General features: G+C 49.0%; 1 protein-coding gene across 3 annotated transcripts in view; it reads left to right on the forward strand.

Annotated features, from left to right (window-relative positions):
- The window catches only part of ACTN1 (actinin alpha 1), a 328,242-nt gene that overhangs the window by 238,457 nt on the left and 63,474 nt on the right, over positions 1-26,311 (forward strand). For all 3 annotated transcript variants that reach the window (XM_069638592.1, XM_069638594.1, XM_069638593.1), the window contains exons 9-11: positions 15,652-15,744; positions 16,886-17,116; positions 17,900-18,047. In XM_069638592.1, the coding sequence (XP_069494693.1) occupies positions 15,652-15,744; positions 16,886-17,116; positions 17,900-18,047 (472 nt within the window). The remainder of the gene's footprint in view (positions 1-15,651; positions 15,745-16,885; positions 17,117-17,899; positions 18,048-26,311) is intronic.

Raw genomic sequence — 26,311 nt, forward strand, 5'->3', positions numbered from 1 at the left:
CCACCACAATAAGCTAGTCCAAACTATTCTGTCTATGGTGCTCACACCCAGACCATTCCTGGCCACACTAAGTACTCCCAGACTAGCCCTCCATGAGGTGCATTTGCGAGATCCTTGCTGGCCATAGTGAGCACGCCCAGAGTAAGCCTGACCACAGTGGGCTTGCTCAGATCCTTACGAGCATTGATGATCTCTCTCAAACCAATTGTCGCCATGACTACCTCTTCCAAACTAAACCTGAAACTGTTACGCTCTGGTAGGTTGGTTCTCACCAAAGTGGTACGTGTCCTGACAGTTGCCAATTAGGGTTCAGTCTACTAGGCCGCTCATGATGGTGTGGTCACTAAACTATTCTTCAGCACACAACAGTAATCACTCGTGTTCCACTTCTGAACATTGCAATGTCCGGGATATTTGCTGCCACAGTTAAGCTCTTCCATGATAATTGACTACATTGCATTCTCTAATGCCAGTGAAGCTAACCGCGCTGAGCCCTCCCGGGCTGTTTCGGACCGCGCTGAGCCCTCCCGGGCTGTTTCAGACCGCGCTGAGCTCTGCTGGGCTGTTTCAGACCGCGCTGAGCTCTCCCGGGCTGTTTCAGACCGCGCTGAGCCCTCCTGGGCTGTTTCAGACCGCGCTGAGCCCTCCCGGGCTGTTTCAGACCGCGCTGAGCTCTCCTGGGCTGTTGTGCACTATGCTGAGCTCCAAATGTTTCCGAAGTACAGTGAGCTCCACCATGACCTCCCTAACCACTATAAACTAGACGGGACTGCTCTTTGCCAATTTAAAATGCTGCATAGTTTAGTACATACTGTAAATCCACGTCGTGATGTTTACAAGATGCTGGAAGCTTTGCATACACAAAGTGGGAAAATATTATAGTCTGCATGTGCCGCGGCGACTGGGTTTCACTGTCCTACACTATTAAAACAGTAGCAACAGCACACTGGTCTGGTCTGAATGAAATCATAGCAGGGATGCCTACCATTGGAGACCTGCAAACCATTTGCCACAGTGTATACAATTAATTGGATACAGGCTGAAGAGAGAGCCTGTCCAGTTACCAAACTATTCAGCGTGGGATGGGACTTTTGCAAAGCAGTCGCTGTTCACATCAATGGCTGTGTGTTCTGATTGAGAAATAAATATATCACAATACGTGCAATGCTTCATGTGACATTCTAGAGCTGCCTCTATCCTACTCTTGTCTTTGACGCGTTCTCCTGTTTCCTTGATTTGAATTCTAGGATAGCTCAGGGGCAATGTGTTTTGTCGTGTAAGCAAGACAACGCAGCGCAACACAGGTTTGAATCCCGATTTTTTTTTTTTTTTTTTTTTTTTTTTTTTTTTTTTTTTTTTTTTTTTCCCCTCCCCCCACCCCCGGCTTGGAAACCACTTGCTGGTATTAAGCGCGTTATAAAAGAACAATTATAATATATTCAGGCCATCAAAGGTCTTGTAGCCTCTGCAGTGGAATGGCTAGACAGCTGATGGGCTGCACAGTCACATGTGGTTTCTACAGGTTAGCTTCACCCCTCCAGGAATGTAATGGTATAGTCCAGGGGTCTGTAACCTTCGGCTCTCCAGATGTTTTGGACTATCACTCCCATCAGCCCTCGCCAGCATAGACTATAGTGAAGCGACCATGGGAGTGGTAGTCGGGAATTTCCAGAGAACCAAATGTTGCAGACCCCTGGTATAGAACCTTTTGCTATCCATCAGTCTGTTTAAAAATGCTGTGAAAAGGGGACAGCAACTAAAGACCTCTGAAAGCTGTTTTGACAAAACAAGACACCCGGAGTAGTTTCTGCTCCATTTTTATTTGTAAATCTTCACCAAATGTGGTATAAAATAAAATAAGCTGTGCAGTTGATTTGATTTCTGGGGATGTGTAATGCTCCTTTCGCATTATGAGTTTATTATGTGGCTCTCTATTTCTGAAGCAGTAATGTAGCCAGCCAAGCCTTTCTTTTAAATAAAAAAAACCTACTATACTACGGATTGCCCTGGGCATGAAATAATCCATAATCGGTGCACCTGATAAACCGGGGGTCTGTGCCCCTTAAGTGCTAAGGGTGTCTTTGTTCGTCCTAAATTCACATATGGGATTCTTGTAGTCTCTCCCCACCACAGCACTAAGATGAACTCCTCATTTTCGCGAATTCCTGAATTCAAATAGTGTAGATTATAACAAACTTCATTGGTTTTAAAATTACAAATATAATTTTAATTGCTTAAGTGCTTCAATCAATAATGAGAACCTTTGTAAGGAGCACTGTTGGTGCCAGTCTGAGCTTCCATGCCAATAGTATGTAATTGCACATTTTTTTTCTTACAAGGACCTGTAGGAAGTTGTCCTATTTCTGCAGAAAGTACTTGAATTCCATGGATCAAATATTGCATAGAAATGTACATTTCATGGAATGTTTGGTGTGTATTAAGTCCAGTTCTCCAGCATTGGATCTTTCCTGGATTCACATGCTCATGAATATTCCATGTCAGGCTGGAATCCTCGGTAATAACAAATCAGTTTTGCTTTAAACTTAAACTGCTGTACTTGTAAAGCCTATTATTACGGTACTTGTATAGCCTATTGCTGTCACTTTAGGACATGCTGCCCTAACCAATGACAGTGGTCCTCATTAGCTCCACCCCTCGTGGCCATCTTCAGATTTTTACCGCACATTTGCGTGTTGGGACTCCTCATTTCACTCCTCGAAATTTTGTTTCTTTTTTCGAGAACATTTTCTAAAATGTTTTTCTTAATCATTCACGGCTCTCCAAGGCGCTCACTCTATCAGCTCAGACACCTGCACCTGGGCGACCGCACGTCCTGTCGCCAATCCCACATCTACTATGACCGCATCCACTTTAAGCATGTCCTCGAGGAAGCAATGGCCGCAAGGATGATTTTCTTCTTGTTAGCCCAGCAACAGCTAAAGCCTGCTGTTCTGCTTTGGTGATGTTTATCCGGCATCTGGGTGTAGGACCGGGACACCAACCCCTAGAGAGCACAATATGACCACCCGGCAACTGTGGTCCATGTAGCACCTCAAATATATCACCAAATCCAGTGAAATCTGTCGCAGGCCTCAGCGCCTCCCGCTGTCATTTGCAGAAGCAAAAGGTGACAACCAGGATGTGAAAGGCAGGCTAGTCGGCTCCCGCGCATTTCCAAGATGTTATCACACTCTTTAATATCACCGGACCCAGCGTGTGAAAAGGAGTTGTGGGCGCTCCAAAGGCACTCGCACACAGCAGCAACAGGGTTAAAACGCCCTCCACGTTGTCTGGGTGCGAGTCCTGACAGCCAAGTGCTGCCACACCACAGGCTTTCAACTGCACTCGGGCCTCTCCCCTGCAGGGCTTGGGTGGCGTCAGGGAAGTGCCTCTCCACCTTGGTACTGCCTCTTCCGGGGGGGGGGGCACGCTCCTCTGATGGCACCCTCTTCCTTTTGTCATGGTAGTTGGCCGCCCTCTGCTGTCTTGGCCAGTAGTCGGTGTGCGCCCAGTTTCTCAGCTCTCCACACCTGCAGCGAGTGGTCCCCTCACCGCCGGGAGCACGGACCATCAGCACTGCTCTACACTGCTAAGCTGCTGTGCTGTACGCCCTTTGCCGCCGCCTCTGCAATTCCCCCTAGTGGAATGCCGTTTGCGGGTGCAGCCTCAGAGGTCAGCTCGTTCAGGCCTTGCAGGGTCTGCGTCGTCACATGCAGCAGATGCTGGGTATCTGCTCACGGCAGGCTTCTTTCTGCTTTCCGCTACCAGCACCAGCTGCTGTGCGCTCTCTTTCGGGCCCTCAGGAGTCCTAGGCAGCCAGCCGAGGGACAGCGGCTGCCATTTTGGCAACTCCGGATGGATCAATCGTATGTCATTGCTCTCTCCGACCTTCAATTTTAGCAGCAGTTTCGCCTCTGTTCGGGTCGTGCCACTTTCCGACCCAGATCTCTGCTTATGAACATAAAAGACCGGGCAATCTAAAGCTATTTCGCAGGATCTGGCAGAAGCTTACAAGGAACACAGCCTCAACGCATGACTGCTGGGCAATTCCCCACCGAACATCGTCTTTGATGCCAGTTACTTAATCCACGGCCTTGTCAATGACAGTCCCACCTCGTCGACTACTACTCCATACACGAACCCTTTGACTATGACAGTATCGAGGATTGATCTACCTCCAAGGCCAGCATCTGCACCATTGGTGCCTATGGCACAGTGGACGACTCCACAAGCACCAGTGCTCCTTTCATCTCCTAAGAGCACGAGTGTGCACAAGGAGATGCCCCCACCTTTCTCCCCTACCATAGCCAACTAAAACCAAACCACTCTTCACCCTGGTGCCAGTGAGACCTCTTGCCCAGTTGATGCAAAAGTGTGGTCTCCGGAGATGAAGAGTCTCTGGTGCCTTTATTCTCGGAGCATGTGGAAATGGAGGAAAAACCAGACCAAATTCTGCTGACACCCTGACCACCAGTACCTGTGCCACCAGTGGCTGCACCTACAGTTCCTGTGGGTTCGCCAGCAGCACCCAGAGACCTGTCTGTAGACATTCTATCTACTCTACAACCTTTGGTCACTGAATTGCAGAAGCTCCAGCCCTGCAAGGTGGCCTCCATAGCCTTCTCGTAAGGCACTGGCTTTGCCTCCAAGACCAACTCTGCAGTTGTTTGCTGCCCCCACCCCTGCAGCTACGTTCAGACCCGGATACGGATGCATCTCCGGACACGCATACTACTACTACGGTGTGCAGTCATAATGTCGACAGTCAAAATGTCGACAGTCAAAATTTCGAAAAATAAATGTTGAAAAAAATGTCGACAAACAATAATGTCGACATTTTTCGATATTTTTTCGAAATTTTGACTTTATTGTATAAATAAATATATATATAAGATGTGTTGAGTATGAGGGGTGGTTGGGGGGGTGTGGGGGGGGTGGCAGGGGGGTGTTGGGTGAGGGGGGGTTGGGGGGGACCCCCCCATAGTAAATGATACTATTTTTATTTATTTAATTATTGACTAAATAAATATATAATTGGTATGTGTTGAGTATGAGGGGTGAAAGGGTGGTTGGGGGATGTGGGGGGGTTGTTGGGTGAGAGGGGGTTGGGGGGACCCCCTCCATAGTAAATGATCCTTTTTTTGGTTATTTATTGAATAAATAAATATATAAATAGAATGTGTTGCATATGAGGGGTGGGAGGGTGGTGGTGGGGGGTGTGGGGGGGTTGCAGGAGGGTGTTGGGTGAGGTGTTGATAGTTTTAAGGGTTTATAGTCATAATGTCTAAAAAAAAAAGTCGACATTTTTTTTTTCGAAAAAATGACTTTTTACATTATAAGTATAGGATGTCGACATTATTATTTTCGACATTTTTGTTTCGACATTTTTGTCTGTCGACATTTTTTTTTCGACATTATGACTATAAACCACTACTACTACCGATTAGTACGACGACCTGGTGGCGTCTATTGGGGCAAACCACCAGACATGCCTGGCAGAGATTTGTCACCGGACGACATTGCCTGTTTCCATGCTCTGCTCGCACGAACTTGGAAGCTTTTTGACCTTGTTCCAGAAGAGCAATGAAAGGAGGGCTTTCTTTTTCAGAGACGTGAAGCCTCCAGGAAATCTATACTTGCCGTCCCAATGCTTGACAACATCTGGGATGATGGGCTGTTGATTATGAAGAATCTTTTCTCAGCACTTCCAAAGAAATACTGACTGGAGAAAAAATATAAAGAAAAAAAAATGTCTTTGCACTCAGCCAGACCCTGACTCTGTGGTATCTGCTGCCACAAGAAAGAGGTCGGCCATCCCATCCTGCCCTTGAATGGTGCCCCTGGACAAGGAAAGCAAGCATCTAAATGATTTTGCAAAGTGGGTAATTACCACAGCCGCAGCCAATTTCTTGGCCGTTCTCTCCAGGTACGACAGAGTTCTGGTACAAGATCGGCTCCATCTTGTACTGCCTGCCTTTTCACAAACCGGATGATGCTCTTGCTTTGTTGCACGACGGGGAAGCGGACGCAGATCATTCCATCACCGTGGCTCTGGACATTGCTGACACAGGCTTCCGCCAGATGGGCAACAGAGCAGTCCTAAGGGGCCGGTGTGGTTAAAAGGCACTAATGTTTGGCCCTGAGGTACAGTCAAAGGTGATGGGTAAGCCTTTTGATGGGGTGGACCTCTTTTGGGGAAAAAAGGTAAACTAGATACTATTGGCCATCAAGACAAACGGATACTGCTCAGTCCCTGGGTACCCTGAAACAGAAAAGACTGTCTTTTCGGTCCTGGAAGGGCAGATTCTCCTGGACCTCCAGAGATTATCGGCCTGCCTATCATCAACTATCCTGCACCAGATCACAGGCAGATGGAGGTTCACAAAGGCTAATTAATCCACACGCAGTCTCTCCCACTAGCCGTGCAACACACCGAGCAAACCATCCAATCCCTGGCATTGCTGGGATTCCCCAAGTCATGCATGTTCATCTGAGTACACCCTGTTCTTGGGCTCACAACTCAACACCCTGCAGTGTCTAGCTACCCCTTTTGAGGAGATGGTCAAGGCCATACTCAGCAGATACTCAGATTCAGCAGCTGTCCTCTCTCCAACTGACACCGGTTCGCTCAATCAAGTCATTACTCAGGATGATGTCCTCATGCATCCCTCTAGTATCTCACTGCAGACTGTATAAGACCTCTCCAGGAACTCCTAGATAGCAGGTGGTAGCGGGTGTTGGGCTCCCAGAATGACAAGATCTCACTCAACCCGGCGTTTCGCCAGGCTTTGCATTGGTGGACTTATCGACAACACCTCACGTAAGGTGCCCCCTTTCACCCACGGGCACATCGGGCCACGGTGACAACAGACACCTCCCTGGAAGGTTAGGGGGTGCACACTGGAAGGTTCCACGCCAGAGGACTCTGACAGCAGGAATAGAAGATACTACATATCAATGTGTTTGAGCTCTGATCTGTGTTCTGGCCTCATGTCCTTCCAACCCCAGCTCCAAGGCAAGGTGTTTCACGTTTTCACAGACGACACCACCACAATGTTCTTCATCAGGAAGCAGGGAGGGACCCGCTCTCCCGTTTCTGTCCAAGGAGGCACAGACACTGTGGCACTGGGTGCAATCCCAGGGCATGTTCCTCATTCCCTTTTACCTAGTAGGGATCCCCAACACTATCGCAGATTCCCTTAGCACGGAACCGCGATCCGGACCTGAAGGGGTACTCCATCATAATCCAAGTTCTTCATCTTTTCTCAAGGTGGGCTCGCCCACAGATTGACTTGTTCGCCACAGCGACCAACTCCAAGTTTGACCGGTCTACCAGCAGGGGAGGTGTCTGGGTGACGCTTTCTCCGTGCCCTGGGAGGGCCAGTTCCTATATGCATCTCCTTCAATTTCACTTCTATGAGTAATCCATGCACTCCATCTGAGCCGATGCAAGATGCTCCTCATTGCTCCGGCGTGGCCATGGCAGATTTCGTATTCCGACCTTCTAAATCGGTCGGTCGCACCTTGCATCAGACTGCCTCTACGCCCAGACCTGCCCTCCAGAGGAGGAGGGTCCATTCTGCACCACGACCCAGCATCCCTGCAGTTGACGGCTTGGTTCCTGCAGCCCTAGAATTTGGACTCTTCACATTGTCTTTGGAATGCAGGAAAATTCTGGCAAAGGCTGGCGCTCAGTCCACTCTCTCCTGCTACAAGCACAGGTGGAAATGTTTCACTATATGGTGTCATTCTCAAGGGCTCGCCCCTCTTCAAATCAAGGCTAATTCAATACTACCATATCTTCTATCATTGGCAAAGGCAGAGCTGGCCCATGCATCCATAAAGGTCCATCTTGCGAGTATCTCTTGTAATACTTGCACAGCGGCAAGCCTTCCTTGTGATTTCATAAGATAGTTCAGGAGTTCCTTGAGGGTCTGTTCTGGACATTCCCTCCAGTAAAAGCACCAGCTCGAGCATGGGAGCTGAACTCTCTATCCTTGTGGGCCCACCTTTTGAGCCTCTACATCGAGCACATCCAAAGTTTCTCTCATGGAAGACTGTTTTTCTGTTGGTTATTACATCTGCCAGACATGCTGGAGAGTTGCAAACTCTATCATGCAAGCCACCGTATTTGACTTTCCATCAATCCAGGGTGGTGGTGCGCACTCATCCCTCATTTATGCCAAAGGTTCCATCGACTTTTCACCTGAACGAGCCGCTGGTCCCCTACCTGTGTTCTTTGGCTCTCCCATATCTCGGGCAGAAAGGGCATTGCATTCACTCGACGTTGCCCGTGCTTTGTTTTATATCGCACTCATACGGCTTTCGCAAAACTTCATTTTGTAACATTTGGACCTGTTAAACAAGGAAGGGCTCTGTCAAAGGCGTCCATTTCCAGGTGGCGGTCTGGCTGCATCTCCTATTGTCATCGTCTGGCGAACGGACCACTGCCAGGTAGACCAACGGTGCATTCCTCCAGAGCTGTGGCTTCTAATATGGCGCTCCTGTCTGGTGTTTCCCCATGCTCACATCTGCATGACTGCTACGTGGAGGTCTACCCACACCTTCACGTAGTTCTATCGCACTGACAGGGATTCCAGGTAGGAGTCTTGTGTCGGCCAAGCGGTGCTTGGCAATCTTTTTGCTTGAGGTGACTTTCCATTGCTTCTGTTGAGACCTGTACTGCCTGCCAATGGCTGTGTATGTGCACTGCTATGTAATCGTATTCATGAGCATGTGAATACATGAGATCCAATGCTGGAGAAGGAACACGTTACCTGTAACTCCTGTTCTCTGGCATGGATTTACATGCAAACCCTCCCTCCTTCCCCCTCTGCGGCTCTTCTTGGTCATACTGCCACTTTGCGTGCTTACCAAATCTGAAGATGGCTGCCAGAGGCGGGGCTTAGGGAGAGGACTGTCCTTGGATAGGGGCAGTATGACCCAGAGGACAGTGATTGGTTTAGAGGAGAAATACAGTTTTAAAGTGAAAGTGAAACTGTTTTTGTTTTTACCAATGATTCCCACCCTGATGGGAAATATTCATGAGCATGTGAATCGATGACAGATGGCAATGGTGGGATACAGGAGTTACAGGTAAGTAACTTGCTCCTTACCTCTCATCACCTTCTACAATTAATTCACTTTAGTTACTGAAATTAGAACCTAAAAAACTACCAACGTCCACACAATCCGTTTTTACCAAATCCACAAGGGTGCTCAGTCTGCTTCTCCACCCATCAGGCCTGGTCTTTTGGTCACACTACTCTGTTGGGGAAGGCAGTCGTTGTATGTGCGTTGTCATATGTGCACACCTTTATCTGAATCGAGGCACCTTTGCCTGAAATGTGTTGCTGGTTTTTCCCCCCCTCTCAGATAATCTGGCTCCGCTCTTCCTGATGGTGAGGTCACATGATCAGCTTTGCGCGTCTTTCCTTCTCTTGTCTTAAAGGTACAGGCTTGGTGTGATGTGTTTTGTTGCTGTGCCGTCCGTTGTTCCTCTAAACGTTTTTATCCAACTGCCTAACCGCCGGCAACATGTGCCAACTTCTAACCGTCTCAGAATCTCATACTAAACCCTCCTGAGCATCTGCACGTTTTTCAATATTTATATTTTTAATGAGCTAACTGAGTCTGTTTTGAATTTTACAAATTCTAATAATCATTCATAAGTGTTTTTTTTCTGCTTTTAAATGTTCTGGGGACTTCCAAGGTGTCCCCTTCGCTATTGGCATTTGATGAACTGAAAGAAATATGAAGAGGATTTGGTCAAAGTCTGCAGTCTGTTTTTTATGTCCATCAAGAACATTCCATGTAAAATCTTAGACATGGGGGTGATGGCCGACATAGAATTTCATTGCATTGCACATTTCACTCCGTGGAAACCAAGAGCTGGGGGCCAAATGGTTAAATAGGAATGCATCGACAATGAAGTGGTTGGATGGAGGAAAACTGTATGAGACGTAATTGGCCAAAACCTACTTGGAAAATCTATCTCATTCTCTGAATTCTCTCTATTTGTCTTTTGCGGACAGTCTAGAGACCTTAGCCTTAGGGTGACCAGAAGTCCCGGTTTTGCCGGGACTGTCCCAGTATTTGGTGCTCTGTTCCCCTTTGTCAAGATTATTTTTCCATTGGAAACTGCTGTGGTCCCGGTCTTTGGTAGTAGGTCTTCATAGCTGGCAGGCACTGCTTGCACAGAAGGAATGCTGTATTTTATACCTTAAGATAGTGTTAGTTTGTGATAAATTAATTATAATGTGTTTATTTAACAGTAACATTTAAACCCCCTTCTCCTCCAAACACTACTGAAGTGTAGTGCCTTGATACTAACTTTCAAGAGTTAGTCCTACTTTTATGTTAGTTGCACTGTCCCGTTATGTTTTTTTTACTTTTTTAAAACTGGTCACCCTACTTAGCCTGCATCCATAGAGGCTCACTCGGGTAGTTTACGATCTGTGGGTTGGCCCTTTCTTAGGGCGACAGACGTCCCGGTTTTGCCGGGACTGTCCCGTATTTGGTGCTCTGTCCCCCTTTGTCAACATTATGTTCCCATTGGAAACTGCTGTGCTCCCGGTCTTTGGTAGTACATCTTCATAGCTGACCGGCATAAATGCACAATCTCGCACAGAAGAAATGCTGTATTTTACAACTTAAGATACTGTTAGTTTGTGATAAATTAATTATAATGTGTTTATTTGAACAGTAACACTTAAACCCCCTTCTCCAACCGCTACTGCCTTGATGGCCACTTTCAAAAGTTAGTCCTACTTTTATGTTAGTTGCCCTGTCCCGGTTTTTTACTTTTTAAATCTGGTCCCCCTACCCTTTCCACTTAAAACCTCGCCAATACATTCTGCCCCGTCTCGTTGAGGGATCTTAGTCGGCCATCGCTGTGGGTTTATTGCAGGAGCGTGGGGGGAGGGGTAGGTGGGGCATCTTGGTAACAGATGTCCTGTATACACGTGACTGTACAAGGCCTCCGCTCACTGTAACCACGAGCTAAGCCCAAAATCTGTAACTGAGACATGTGCTTGCAACAGCGCCTCGATGCCCTTGGGCTGTAGCGCGCTTTACAAATTCAAATAAATAAAATCTTCACCTGCACCAACAAAACTCTTCAGATTGTATTAAAAAGTGCAGAATTCTGCAGCACGTGCATGTCATTATGCCACGCTGTGTAAACGACAGTGACTGTTGACAACGTCCAAGTGCTGAACACACAACCAGACGGCACGGAAAGCGTGTGCTGACTGAACTGGAGTCCTTGCTGCCCCAGCAGCAAGAGACATCTCATTACTGATATGTGCGTTAGGGTGCCATGCAGCAGAACGGGTGGATTTATGTGTACATGTAGGGCTGTGTGCTGTGTAGGCATGCTGGTACCGATGCCTTTTCACCCACATAAGACCCGAGCTTTGAGTTCACTGCTGCCCCCCGACTCCCCACCCCCCCCCCCCACACCAAATCTCCCTGCCCAAACATGCATGCATGCATAACACACGACACCTACACTGGCCTCCTAGACATACTAGCAATCCTGCCCCCGGGATCCATGCACCCATGTCCCTGTGCGCTTTCACCGGCCCTGCAGACCGGCCACTTGGGGGTGGACCCCTGCTTCACCCCCCCCCCCATCGCATCATAGCCGCCAGCAGTCTTCTCCTACAAACTCCCTTATTCTCTCTGGCCTTCCACCACTAGGGCCAGCGCAGGACAGCACCCACGAAAAGTCCGCCGGCCAACCGCAAAACGCCCCTCTCTACTGCTCCACAGATTGAGTCATTTGAGTAGCCAGAGGCAAGAGCTCTGTACAAGCTAAAAGTCCTATACATTCAGAAGTCATTCTCAAGTGAAACTTGCACAGCCTTCAACACACACGCACACAAATGGTGTTCATTGGCTCCCAATCAACATTAGGCCTGAGACCCAGGCAGCACAGCCCCCGCCATCCTCCCCCAACACCACAACAGGGTGTTTTATATTCCCCAATAAACCCTAAAGTCACCCCCAACAGCCCTCACCTTGCCTCCTAACTGAACCCAACTTGGGCTCCAACAGACGGACATTTCTAGCTGGGACTCGGCACAATATAGCGGTCTTCAAGTCCCAGCAGCCCTTTGGCCATGCAGAGCATGAGTTATGCAACCGAGCCACATCCCCCATCTTATTAAAGTGTAGTGCAAACACTGGCATGCCGAGGCAAGAACCTGACCCATGGAGTTGCGGTGTGTACAGACCTGCGTTGCTTTACAGCCATGTTTGTGTGACTACAACTGGAGACCGCACGCTTCTGTGAAGAGAATGCCGGCTTCTTGCAAACATTTCAAAGATGCTTTATAAGTCTTTAAAGTGTAGTTGTGCATTAAAATGTACACAATAAAACTGATACGTAAGGGCTAGCAAACGGAGACACTAGTTTACTGCTGTGCTTCACAGACTACACTAGCCAGAGCAATGGCAATAAAAGATGAACTTATGTTAACGTACCTCAGATTTAGCTGAATAATGAAGTGATTCTAATTGACAAAGGAATCGGTGAACATAGTTTCAATAAGTGCTGGGCAAAGGGCTTAAAAAAAAAAAAGTGGGAGGACCCATCAACATATATATAATTAAAAATGACATCACTGCAAGTGTAGATATGTTAAAAGGAAATGTGCACATTTTATTTAATTTCTTTCCCAAATCTAAGGAAGTGCACAGGACAAAATGGCCTTTGCATCCCAGAAGATGTATTATGAACCCCAAAAAAGAGCCCCAGAGAGGCGCTTGTGGCTGGCAAAGTATAAAAGGGGTGCACCTTTTGGACCCAAAACGCTGTATTTAGATGTTGCATGGGAGATTTGGGAGGCGTCTTCAGCAGACACCCGTGTGGTCTTGTGGGTACGTGCCCCGCCTGTAGTGTGAACGCTCCCGGCTTCGGCCCCGCACTCGAAGGGCGCAAACTACTTTCTCAATTCCTCGCCCCCGCAGGAGAGACGGCGTCCGCTCGCGTCTTCCCTCGACTTTAGACCCGAATAAGTGCTTGGAAATGTGCACAGAATTTGTAGAAAAACATTTTCCATACATTAGTTTCATTCAGTCTAAGGGTGCAACGTAAGTTCCAGAAAGTGATGAGTGGGGAAGCGCGTGCGAAGAGAGTGAAGGGTAGAGGAGCTTGGGTTCTACAGTCGAGTGTAGAGCAAGACCCACCCAGACTGGCTGCGCTCTGATTTCCGGGGCCTCTCGGTGCACGCAGGGGGCCTGGCGTCGGGTGAGAGCTTGGGCTAGAGCTGGAAAGCCAGGCACGGCCAATGCTTAGGACAGTGGTCTTCAAACGTTTTAGGCCTAGGCGTGGAGAAAATGCAGGCAGGCCAGGGCCCTGCAAAAAATGCCAAATGGACACGAAGTCCAAATGGCTATGAACTATCACGCGCCGTCACTGCACCCTAGTCCCAGCTTAGTCACTGGGCTCCCCCACCTGCTCCCAGCACAGTCACTGAACTCCCTTATCCCACTCTTACCCAGTCCCTGTGCTCTCCCCACCCCAGACCCTGGGCTCTCCAAACCCTGCTCCCATCACATCACTATCCCATGGCTCCTGCCCATCCTGCACCCACCACAGTCCCTGGGCCAGTGGTGGCTGGTGAATTTTTTAAGTGGAGGGGCATACTTTTTTCCACCAGATATGCCATAGCGACTGAACGCAGCGAGGGAGCCTGAAACAATCAAAGGGCATTCTGGGGGTTTCCCCCGTGAATTATTTTAAAATAATGGGTTTAAATTTTGCATTTTAGAACATACATACTTAAAAAAAAAAATGGATAAAAAGACAAACAGTTTGCAATTGGGGTTGGGGGCCCATGGGGGAAAGCATGATATTTTTTACTGGACAGCTATGATAGAAATCCAGTAAAAAAAGAAATACCATCCCTGTTGCCTGGGCCCCACAACACCTCAGAAGGAGAGCTGATTTTGGCAGGTGGGTAGGGGGGGGATTATGCAAAAATGCATTTTTAAAAAGCATTTGTTGGACAACCCTCCTTCCCCCCCCCCCCACTAACGAAAATCACTCAACCAACACACACACCCCAATCATTCACATGAGCACCCATCACCATACACTCACTCATAACACAAGCATACACGCATCCATACAAATTTAAATAAGTGAACATAAACATACCTTCTGCAGGGGCCTGTGCGTGGATGCTGAAATGCCCTGCTCCAGGCTGCTCTGTCCCTATGTGCGCAGGAGCTCCCACTCGCACATACATCATGCAGTGCCCCAGCCAGCATTTCTAATGAGCTGTGCAAGGCTGGCAAAGGCAAAATGCCCCCAGCCTTGCATGGCTCAGTGAGCACGCAAGGCTGGGGAACTGAACTGTCAATGGGAAACGGGGTTTCCCTTTGACAGTTCAGCCAGCCCAGGTGCACTCCCTCGGCTGGAAAAATCAGCTATGGGAGTACTCATTGTTTCACTCGGCTGGCTCCTCCATAATGGGTGAGGGGGCCACTTGGTGGACGCCCTCGCCCATTATGGAAGAGCTGCCAGGCTTGGACTGGCCTATAGGGCAATGCCTGTACCAAAAATGCTAGTGTGCCAGTCAAAATGGGGCACTTTTTTTGGCCAATATGGGCCAGTTGGAGTTAATTCAATATGCAGCTAGTAGTTTTGACCATTGTTGGTGAATACATATTCTTTAAATATCACAATTTGCTTCCATTTTAACACAAAACACCCCCTTGGGTACTATCCAAACAGACTGTAACTAAAGGAATGAATGTCCACTTGCACCTGTGGGCCACTTTTTCATTGGTGCCTGAGACAGTTTTATGCTCCAGTCTGACCATGTGAGCCGCCCCTGCCCCTTTCCTCCAATCTAAAAAAATATATATATTTTTATTTTTAACATTTCATATTTCATGCTGGGCTCTCGCGCTCCACCCCCCGGGGATGCGGCCATGCCCCACTGCGGGGGTGCGCCCCCACAGTTTGAAGATCTCTGTTTTAGGAACTATAAACTGGCTCTGAGTTGGCAAGATTTTAAAAACTCAATAAAAGGGTGCAGGCGTGTGCCGCAGGCTTTCTTTCATCTCCAGGAGTAACCGTGAGCAGGACCCCGAATTCAATAAGGTTGGCCCTGCTTCAGGTCAGACCGGGGTCCTTTGCACTAGATACGGTTGGGCTACTAAACCAGGCTTAAGAGGGATTGGGTGAGCCAATGGGGTGGCAAGCGTTCCAAGTCACCCTTAGTATGTGCCTGTAAAGGAACCGCAATGTGCCAGTGGTACCATGCCCACTTGTATTCGTTTTCCTTGTTTGTTCTGGATTTGAGACCATTTTTTGTTACTAGATATCTGAAGAGCGCCCCGTAAGTAAGATCAGAGAAGTTTCACCCCTCCCCACCCGCCCCATCTACATCCTTCACGAAATTGTCATAACTCATTCACCATGTCTTAATCACCTCGCCTTTCCCAAAATAATTCCTTTCTCGATGCCACCCTAACCAGCAATTCGTCATTGGTCCCCATGGCTTAGTATCGCCCCCCCCCCCACACCCTCCCGCCTCCCTTCTGGCGAGGTACGTAACATGAGACAGAGCCACTGGCCTCCCGGGGGTCACGCCGAACATATTCCAATCACTTCTTTTCTCTTCCCATCTGCAGGCCGAAACAGCGGCAAACCGGATCTGCAAGGTGCTGGCGGTGAACCAGGAGAATGAGCAGCTCATGGAAGACTACGAGAAGCTGGCCAGCGGCGTAAGTGTTGCCAGATTCCATGCAGACAGCCTGCACCTGAAGCCCATGTGGGGGGGTTCTCCCTTTGAGTAATCCAGCACTTAATTAGCTCCTTTGAATGCATGTTGGGCTTTAAGTGGGCCGGGGCTGAGCCCTTTCACGATCCAAAATGTTACTTGGTGCCAGGGGCAACCAGACCCAATATCAAAAAGAATGTGAGTAACGGTACAGCTCCTTCCCACTAGATGGCACTATGGGCCATGTTTTGAATCACATCAGCAGTTTGTGATTTGGAGTTCCGAGTATTTGTTTGGTAATTCTACAGTATAGTATATTTTTAAATCGGCAGATTTTGTGTGTGCCATAAAAATGCTCACAATGCCCTTTTAAGATAGATTTACAGAGCTGAGGACCATTGTCCTCAACAATGGGTGAGAGGATGTGGATATAAGACCAGATGATGCGGGGGGGGGTTGGTGGGGGCGAGGTACAAACATGGACCGGTTCATCCGGTTCTTCTCTGCCCCGATATCCCAAGAGCTGCCAGTGGTGGTTTGGGTTCCCACACTGTGATAACCCTTTAGGGCAAACACGATGCCGCTTGTGTGCCTCCAGCATGCACCTTAGGGGTGCACAGTTTGCTGCAGGGGGCTGGTGTAACCGGATCGGTCCACAATGGCAGTGCTAGGCTAACCTAATGAGTCCATGTAGTCTTGCCTCACTGTAATTGTCCCAAGTACCACATTACAAGGATTTGTAAAGGTCCAGCCTAGAGATGGACGAGGGTGCCCTGGGCCTCTAGTTTGCCCATCCTTCAGATGGGGAGAAGAAAAGGAAAACTGGAACATTTGAGGGTGGGGAGGTCCGTTCTAGGGGGAGGAGGGGCTGCTAGTTGATGGGGATTGTTCATGTGAGGAGAAGGGTGGATTGAAGAGGTGGGGGTAGCTGTAGATTGTAAAAGCAGTGTCCTTTAGCGGGTATTTGTTTTAAGGCGGCGGGTAGGCTGGGAGCTGGTGCTGGTTTTGAATCATTCATAATATGCCCATGGTGACTGCCCCTGGGTGCCAGTGGTGCGTGGTATAAATCAACAAAACATTCAGTTAATGAAGTAAAAGTGGTGCAAGAGATTGTGCTCTAAATGTGTGTGTCGCTTGATGCGCAGCTTTTGGAGTGGATCCGCCGCACCGTCCCCTGGCTGGAGAACCGGGCGCCCGAGAACACCATGCATGCCATGCAGCAGAAGCTGGAGGACTTCCGGGACTACCGCCGTCTCCACAAACCCCCCAAGGTCCAGGAAAAGTGCCAGCTGGAGATCAACTTCAACACCCTCCAGACCAAGCTGCGGCTCAGCAACCGGCCGGCGTTCATGCCCTCCGAGGGCAAGATGGTCTCGGTAAGAAGCAGCGGGGGAGGAGGGGTCCGATGGGCAGGCGTGACCTGGTGAGACACAGGGACAAGTGTGCATCAGAGTTGAGGTGGCTGTGCTTTAGAGGCCAAGGCCCTGGTGTGTGTGGAGTGTGTAGCAGGGCCATTGCATGATGTAAATTCGGGATGTTTGCCTAAAGGAGGGTATATGGGTAGTGGGGGTTCTCCCTTTCCATAGTTTGCTGAAGGTTGGTTTATAAGGGTTTGGGTCTATTTGACCTAATCACATTTGACTGAATTTATATGACCTTTTTTTCGGTCTAAAATGCAGGGGGTGACCCCACACAACCGCCCCCCCCCACCCCACACACACACACTTGCCTTCAACCTAATCTAAAGTGCTGCTTGGAGTCAGTCGTATGCCGCAGTGTCTGATGCAGTGGGAAGTGTTGGAGTCTAATGGCCTGCTTAGGACCCGGTCCACCCCTACTTCTAGTCACTGAATGTGAAGAAAGGGGATGGTTTGGGTTGAAGGGCATTTTAACAGCAGGCGACGCGAACCTTATTGAAACCTTATTGTTATTATTATTGTTACCTTCTGCATTACTTTGTCGACCATTGGTTATGGATCTGTGTTTCAAGTCTATTGATCATCTCGCTCCTCGGATTGTGTGCAAGTGAACACACCTGTTGCGCTGCAGGAGCATTAGCGCGTGCATTGTAGCCGCGTGGCAGACTACGAGACCCTTCACTGGGTGCGATGACTAGTAAGCCCTGGACCTTCTCACCTCTTTCCATCTCTCACTGTTAGGACATAAACAACGCCTGGGGAGGCCTGGAGCACGCGGAGAAGGGCTACGAGGAGTGGCTCCTCAACGAAATCCGCCGGCTGGAGCGGCTGGACCACTTGGCCGAGAAGTTCAGGCAGAAGGCCACCATTCACGAAGCGTGGACTGATGGTAAGGCGGGACCCGGCTGGCTCGCTCTCTGCACTTCACTTTTGCCTTCAGTGTACCTTTGTGTGATGCGTTTGTGTAGGTGTGAAGCCCTGTTGGGGGACTCCCCATCACTCATGGACATTGTCTCGGCGCAGTGGGGGCCACAACTAGGGGTTTCACCCAGGGGGTGGACTGGGAATCAAGAGGCCCTGGAAATAATTTTCAAATTGGCCCCATATTACACATTTTCAGCAAACCCAACCCTTTTCCTATGGGAACATTTGAAAATACCACACAAGAGGCCCAGGGTGCAGAGGCCTACCGGGATATCTCCAGAGTTCCCTATAGGCCAGTCCACCCCTGGTTTCACCCTAGAGAGCCAGCTGCCACATTCGTTTTTGTTGGCCCATTTCCCACTTAAGCACTTTAGAACGAGCTGAACCTCTGTCTCCTTTGACGCACCCTCTTGCACGCAAGACCTAGTTTCACCCCTTGTCACTCACAGGCCAAATATTGCCCCCCATGTTGCTGGCAGGGTCCAGTTTTTATAACCCCCAAATTACTCTCTGGGCAACTTGGGGGTACAGTATTACACCCTCAAAATGTCCTCGGGGTCTGTTCTTGCTCACCATCTTGTTCTCAGGACGCAGTTCTGCCCCATGTCACTCTCCAGTCCCAGTTCTGCCCCCTCATTGTAATGTCGTGATGGTGGACCTCCTCACGCTACCACACAATTATCCGCTCACACAGGTAAGGACACGCGGACAACTGGAGCTGGGGTGCAACACTTCTTTAATCACTTGCATCAACCTCTAACTTTTTGGTGGTAACCCCGCCTCCTCCCACTCACGTGGGTCGCAGCCCACTGATCCGTGTCAATAGACAGAGGACTCCTCCTCTGACAATAGAAAGAGGCGACACCACACCCATGTTGCTCTTGGGGGCCCTTCTGCTCCACAAACACCCGCGTACCTCTGTGTGCATGCGTCTTGCTCCCTGAGCGCACGCGTGCCCCGCTGTGCGCATGCGTTTCCTCGTCCCGTGCGCCCGCCTCCCCCACATCCCTCCCTGCTCGCACGTTCTCCCCGCCCCCCCTCCCACATGGCAGGCACTCCTCACATGCGCTCCACACAGATGCATGGGCTCCACGAGCTCCGTGCACACACTTGCTCTACACAAAGACGCACTCGCATGTGCTCCATACACACAGTATATGCACCAGGGGTGGACTGGCCTATAGGGAACTCTGGAGATTTCCCGGTGGGCCTCTGCACCCTGGGCCTCTTTTGTGTGGTATTTCCAAATTTTCTCATAGGAAAAGCTTTGGGCCTGCTGAAAATGTGTCATATGGGGCCACTTTGAACATTATTTCCAGGGCCTCTTTTGGTCCCCAGTAATTATTTCCAGGGCCTCTTTTAGTTCCCAGTCCACCCCTGCTATGCACACACGCACGCTCTTCAGACTGTCACCCAAGTGACCGAAATGCAGCTACTTGCATGCGCTGGTCTCCCGGCTCTGCTCCCTGGTGTGGGTAGCTGCTGCAGCATGCAGTGACGGGGTGCTAGACCGCACGCCCACTCTTTGGCAGGGGAGAGAAATCACGTCCAGGGCTCGAATAAAATTACAATTAAATGAGTGCTACTTGGCGAAGTGAGGGCATCGCAACTCTATTACTATCCATGGCCACCCCCGGTGGCACGTCGGAAGGGGAGTGGGTCACGCAGGGTCGAGCAGGCCGAAGTGCCTCGCTGGGCCGTGAGAAGTGAGCGGAGGGCAGTATGGGGCTCCATCTAAGGCCGGTACAGACAGTGAAAGGGAGCCTGGATGTAAGTGGGGCAAGGCCATGGGCAGTGCCATGGGCCTGCCTGGGAGATTCCAGGATCTCACCCCCAACTCAGCTGGTGTCTGGGGAAGGCCAGAGTGGTAATATCAAGATCTTTCTGCAGTGCAAGCGGGACCAGCCCAGCTTCCAGGGGAAGCTTTGCTGGATGGGCATTGAGTGATTGATTGACTGACTGTCTGGAAAGTGGAAGCTACCAAAAGGCTCTGGAGTGGTGTTCACAGCAGACCCAAGGTGTAATCCCATGACATCTGGGAACGTGTACAGAATGGGTCTCCGTGGGGGTGGCGGGGGGCATGGTGTGCAGCGGCAGAACAGATACTGCATGGCAAGTCTTCATCGCGCCAGTACCTCCAGTACGATGCCCGCAGCAGTCAGATGGAGAACAGGGAACGGCTGTGCAGTCCGTTCTTGTTAGTCATTACTAGAAAAGGCTTGTAGAGCCAATACGTGATCTCACTCCTGACTGAAGGTGGAATGCGCTTAACTATCTGTGCTCTTTAAATCAATTGTTTTTTTTGGGGGGGGGGGGGTAATGTGTAGAAAGCCACAGCTGCTTGCTGGAGCAACGCACATGCAGTGTGAGGGCTGCTACAGCCTCAGTATGCGACTTGGAAGACGCTAAAGAGAGTGCGACAGGTCGAGGTCAATGCATCGTTGGTTATACAGTTCTCCTTTTGAGAACTCCAACACTTAAGTAGCTCATTTGAAGACATGCTGGGCTTTAAGTAGCCCGGGGTTCAGCCCTTGCGGTCCAAAATGTTACTTTGTGGGGGGCTCTGCTCGAGGAACCAGACCCAATATCAAAAAGAAATTGAGTAACAGTACCGCTTGTTCCCACTAGATGGCACTATGGCCCATGTTTTCAATTAGATCACCCATTTGTGATTTGGAGTTGCGAGTATTTGTTTTGTAATACTACAGTATAGACTAGAATAGTGGTTTATTTTATCCGCAGATTATATATATATATAGCCCTCTGCTCTGTAAATCAATGCAAAAAAAGTATTGCAAGCATTTTATATCAAAAAATAAATACAATTATTCAGCAGTAAATTAAAAATAGGTCAATGCAGGCTCCAGCCAGCATCCAGCCAGCTCTTTTGAAGAAGAGCATGATTCTTCTGTATTACTTGTTACTGGATTATATATACGATGCCCGCAGCAGTGAGATGGAGAATATATATATATATATATATATATATATATATATATATATATATATATATATATTCCAGTAACAAGTAATACAGAAGAATCATGCTCTTCTTCAAAAGAGCTGGCTGGCTGCTGGCTGGAGCCTGTATTGACCTATTTTTAATTTACTGCTGAATAATTGTATTTATTTTTTGATATAAAATGCTTGCAATACTTTTTTAGCATTGATTTACAGAGCAGAGGGCCAGTGTCCTTAAAAATGGGGGAGAGGATGTGGATATAAGATCAGATGATGCAGGGGAGGTAGAAACATGGACCAGGGACAAGGACAGTAGAGCATGATATAGGAACGGGATAGTGGAGGAAGTGCTACGAGGATGTGGATATAAGATCAGATGATGCAGGGAAGGTAGAAACATGGACCAGGGACAAGGACAGTAGAGCCTGATATAGGAACGGGATAGTGGAGGAAGTAGAAACATGGACCAGGGACAAGGACAGTAGAGCATGGTATAGGAACGGGATAGTGCAGGAAGTGCTACGAGGATGTGTATATAAGATCAGATGATGCGGGGAAGGTAGAAACATGGACCAGGGACAAGGACAGTAGAGCATGGTATAGGAACGGGATAGTGCAGGAAGTGCTACGAGGATGTGTATATAAGATCAGATGATGTGGGGAAGGTAGAAACATGGACCAGGGACAAGGACAGTAGAGCATGATATAGGAACAGGATAGTGGAGGAAGTGCTAAGAGGATGTGGATATAAGATCAGATGATGCAGGGAAGGTAGAAACATGGACCAGGGACAAGGACAGTAGAGCCTGATATAGGAACGGGATAGTGGAGGAAGTGCTACGAGGATGTGGATATAAGACCAGATGATGCAGGGGAGGTAGAAACATGGGGCAAGGACAGTAGAGCATGATATAGGAACGGGAAAGTGGAGGAAGTGCTACGAAGATGTGGATATAAGATCAGATGAAGCAGGGAAGATAGAAACATGGACCAGGGACAAGGACAGTAGAGCCTGATATAGGAACGGGATAGTGGAGGAAGTAGAAACATGGACCAGGGACAGGGACAAGGACAGTAGAGCATGATATAGGAACGGGATAGTGCAGGAATTGCAACGAGGATGTGTATATAAGATCAGATGATGCGGGGAAGGTAGAAACATGGACCAGGGACAAGGACATTAGAGCATGATATAGGAACAGGATAGTGGAGGAAGTGCTAAGAGGATGTGGATATAAGATCAGATGATGCTGGGGAGGTAGAAACATGGACCAAGGACAGTAGAGCATGATATAGGAAAAGGAAAGAGGAGGAAGTGTTTTAGGATGAAGGGGTGAGGGATAAGGGATGTGGTCTTCTTGTAAAAGGTAGGGGCGAGAACAGGGAGATGCAGTGGTGTGGAATGCTTTGCAAGTGGTTCTTCAGAAAGGAGGCGAGCTAGGATTTAAATGGAGAGAGAGTGGGAGTAGTGCGGAGAGGAAGAGCATTCCAGAGAGAGGGAGTGAGGAGAGGAAGAAAGCGGAAATGAGTGAGCGCAAGGGGCATGAGAGGCCAAGGATCATCGTAGGGAGCGAGGGGGGAGAGTAGGGAGTGAGATGGCTCGATAAGTACGGTGGGGCATGTCTGCGTATAGTTTTGAGAATGAGTTTATCATTTGCCTTTGTCTCATAGATAACCAGCCTACCTGACAACAGGCTGGGGAGGTGGGGCAGAGGCGTAGACAGGGTAGGGCCTGAGCAGGCAAGGCCCGCCCAAAATCTGTAAATGCCCACTCAACAGGGCTGAGTGGGCATTTACAGATGCTAATGTCATTGCGGTGGGTCAAACAGTGGGGATTTACAGATGTTAATATCACTGCGCTGGGTCCAACTACATTAGCTTCAGGCCCCACTTGTTAGACAATCCTGGTTACTCCTCCTGAGGTGGAGGCGAAGCAGGGGAAGGTTGAAGAGTGCACGAAATGGCAAAGTTTGTCGGAGGTGAAGGCAAAGTTGGGAAGGCCATATAGTACACTGGCACAGCAGTCAGATCGGGAGAGCACTAAAGAGAAGAGGAGGTGCTTAGTAGGGTTGAAGGGAAGATGTCTTATTTTTCTGATCTTGAGGAGATTACATCTGGCTGCAGTGGCAGATGAGGAGCGAGAAGTTGTGAGATGGGTCGAAGACTACATCAAGGTTGCGAGCAGAAGCAGAGTCGAGAAGGTAGTCGGGAGAGCAGACCGAGGAGTGGGAGAGGAAGAGTCTGTTTGGGTGGGAGTTAAGAACTTATGTATTAGTGACGTTGAGCATAAGTGAGTGAGATGTCATCCAGTATTTGCTGGCTGCGAGACAGAAATATTTCCTCGTAGCTCGTCGGATAAGCAGGGGAAAGGAGAAGATAATCTGTGTTTTATCAGCAAAGAGTTGATGGGAGAAGCCATAGGTGGAGATCAAGGTGCCAAGCGTAGAGGTATAGAAGGTATCGTACCAAAATGTCAACTACAAAATTCTGACATGTACAATACTGCGCATTTGCACCGTACCAAAATTTGGACTCATTTTGGTGTGGCGCAAATGCGCAGTATTATACACCGACCAAGGGGAGCAGCGCTTTCGGGGGTGTCCTGGCTCCACTTGTTCGGTGTAATGGGAGTAGGGGATTGCGGCGGTGTCCCCGCTTCCATTACATGGAAAGCGAGGGACAAGAACGTTTTTAAAAAAAAGTTGGGGGGGGGGGGTTCTTAAAGTTTCTAAAAGAAAAAAGGACCCTGTGGCTCCAGTTTCGACCCACGTTAGTGGGAGGGAACTGACGCTGCAGGGATAGAGGGGAGTCAGCAGCACACACGGGTGTGCTGCAAAAAAATATAGGTACAGGGATGCGGGGAACAACTACATGATCACAGTGCCTCGCCGTAATAGAAGTCAGAGACTACATTTTCGGCGGCACAGTGATCATAGATCTGTTATTGGGAGTGAAGAGAAGTGGACCCAACCCTGCCCTTGGGGGAACACCAACAGGAATGGGTTGAGTGGGGAGGTAAGGCTGTTCTAGTACACCTGGAAGTGTCTGGGGCGAGATATGAAGCAAACTAAGCATGGGCCTTGTCTCTGATACCTTGGAGAGTGGAGGTCAGAATGGTTGACAGTATTGAAGGCAGCAGAGAGAGGTCGAGAATAATAGATGAACGGGTAGCATGACTAGCGGCAGAGATGTTGTTGCTGACCTTCAGGAGAGCGGACTAGATTGCAGAGGTCGGAACCCAGATTGAGGAGAATCCCAGAGGTGGTGTGTGTCAAGGTACTCAGTGAGTCGGTTCAAAACTACACGCTCTAAGATTTTTGAATAGTGAGGTAGAAGAGACAGGACAAACGTTAGCAGGACAGTTGGTATCTAGGCCAGGATTTTTAAGGATGGGGATGACAGTAGCTGATTTGTAGGATGATGGAAAAGTGGCACTGTGAAGAGAGGAGTCGAGAAGGGGGGGTGGAGTAAGATATGGAGCAACACTGGGAGCAATGAGTTTCACTATGTGTGAGATAGAGGGTCGATGGGGGCACATTAAGCGTTGGCACATCCTGTAGCAAAGTAGAGCAATCATTAGCAGAAAGCAGAGATTGATGAGGTGCGATTTCAGGTGAGAGATTTTTTCGGAGCCGCCTAAATTGAGTGGATTGAGGCAAAATGAGAGGGGGGGGGGGTAGAAGTCAGGTTTATCATTCGAGAGCAGAGGATTTGTTTTGAGGAGCAGCCTGGTAGAGTTGGAGATCTGAGGAGTGTCTAGATCTTTGCCAAGAGCAAAGGTGTTTAATAATTTTTTTCAGTATGTGAATGGTCTGTGTAATCCAAGGCCGTGGACGGGGTGGGTTTAGGAGTGAATGCAGTAAGGGGGGGGGGGTGGGAGAAGCGGTAATAGGTGCATTAAAGCTAGAGAACGCTTAATCAGTGGATGGATCAGTGAATTTTGCATTGGAGGAGACGGAGTGGTGTAGGTCGGAGAGGTAGACTCGGAATTCGGAGGAGGGAGGGAAACTTGCGCTTAGTAATGGAAGTGGTAGGTGGAGAGAGTGGGGTGGAAGTAGAAGTGCAGATTGAGGCAAAGACGATGGAATGATCAGAGGGAGAAGTAGCAGCGGCGCTAGTAGAGGCAGAGCATTGAAAGGAGGTGAGAATAAGGGCAAAGGAATTACCATTTGAATGGGTGGGCAGAAGAGAGCGAGTGGTTAAGGAGAAGAGGTCAAGTCAGTGGAGAGAGGGTATGTTATGAGGTGATTATGAGGAAGGAGTCAATTAATTGGGAGAGACGGTCAATAACTTGACGAGCCGGACCAGGTGGTCGATGGAGCAAGATAATATGAATGCCGCAGGGAGCAGTGATTGAGGAGAAGGTGTATTCAAAAGAGGGAGAACTAGCAGGAGATGGGGGTGGGGAGGGGTGAGTAGGAGAGATGTAAAGTTTGGAAGACACAAACAGTCCTATACCACCACCCTAGCAGTTGGGTGGGGTGATTGGGTTAAGGTGTAGGCAGGGTCATGAAGGGCAGCAAGGATGGCAGTCTGGTGGAGGAATCCAGTTTTCTGTAAGGGGTAACGAGGTCCATAGAGGGAGAATATTAAATAAGGAAGTCTTGTTACAGACGGATGGTGCATTCCAAAGAGTACTATAAAGAGGGTGGGATGCAGACGCATACTGGCGAGTCTGTGAAGTGGAGAGGCGCTGGGGGTAGATGCGAGAAGTATGAGGAAAGTTAGGGTCGGAGGCTTTCTGAATAGAGTGAGTAGGCGACCGAGAAGAGGGATGGCATCGACGAAAAGAGACGTTGGGGATAGGAAGAGTTGAAATGGAAGAGAGAAGTAGAAGAGAAAGTAAGAGCTGTTTAGAGCTGTGCATGGTGGGGGAGGGGCAGAGCAAATACCTAATTGGTTACTCACAAGCAAGTAGCAGGATGCAGCAAAGCTATACCTCAAAGGCATAGAGGCTGGATGAAAGGTTGGCCCTTAGCTGTTGGCCGGGGCTGAGTCGCCTCAAAGCAGGGAGTCCAATACTGGAAGTGGTGAGGAGCATCCAGTGGCGGGAAGACTGGGCAGGACCACCTTTCTGGCTACAAAGTAGGGCAGCCCTGGAGATGGAGTCTGGGCCCGGCCGCCCTGTTTGTCGCTTAATAGTGGTGCAGGTGGCTATTGCATTCCACGCACCTTATATATTTTGCTCTTTCTTGCAAGGTATGGAAACAGGACTGCGTTGGTTAGGACACTCACTAATTGCAATTCTTAGGCCAGGTTTGATGCGTC

Source organism: Ambystoma mexicanum, chromosome 14 (genome assembly GCF_040938575.1).
Source record: "Ambystoma mexicanum isolate Mex_15411 chromosome 14, UKY_AmexF1_1, whole genome shotgun sequence".
Classification (NCBI taxonomy): Eukaryota; Metazoa; Chordata; class Amphibia; order Caudata; family Ambystomatidae; genus Ambystoma; species Ambystoma mexicanum.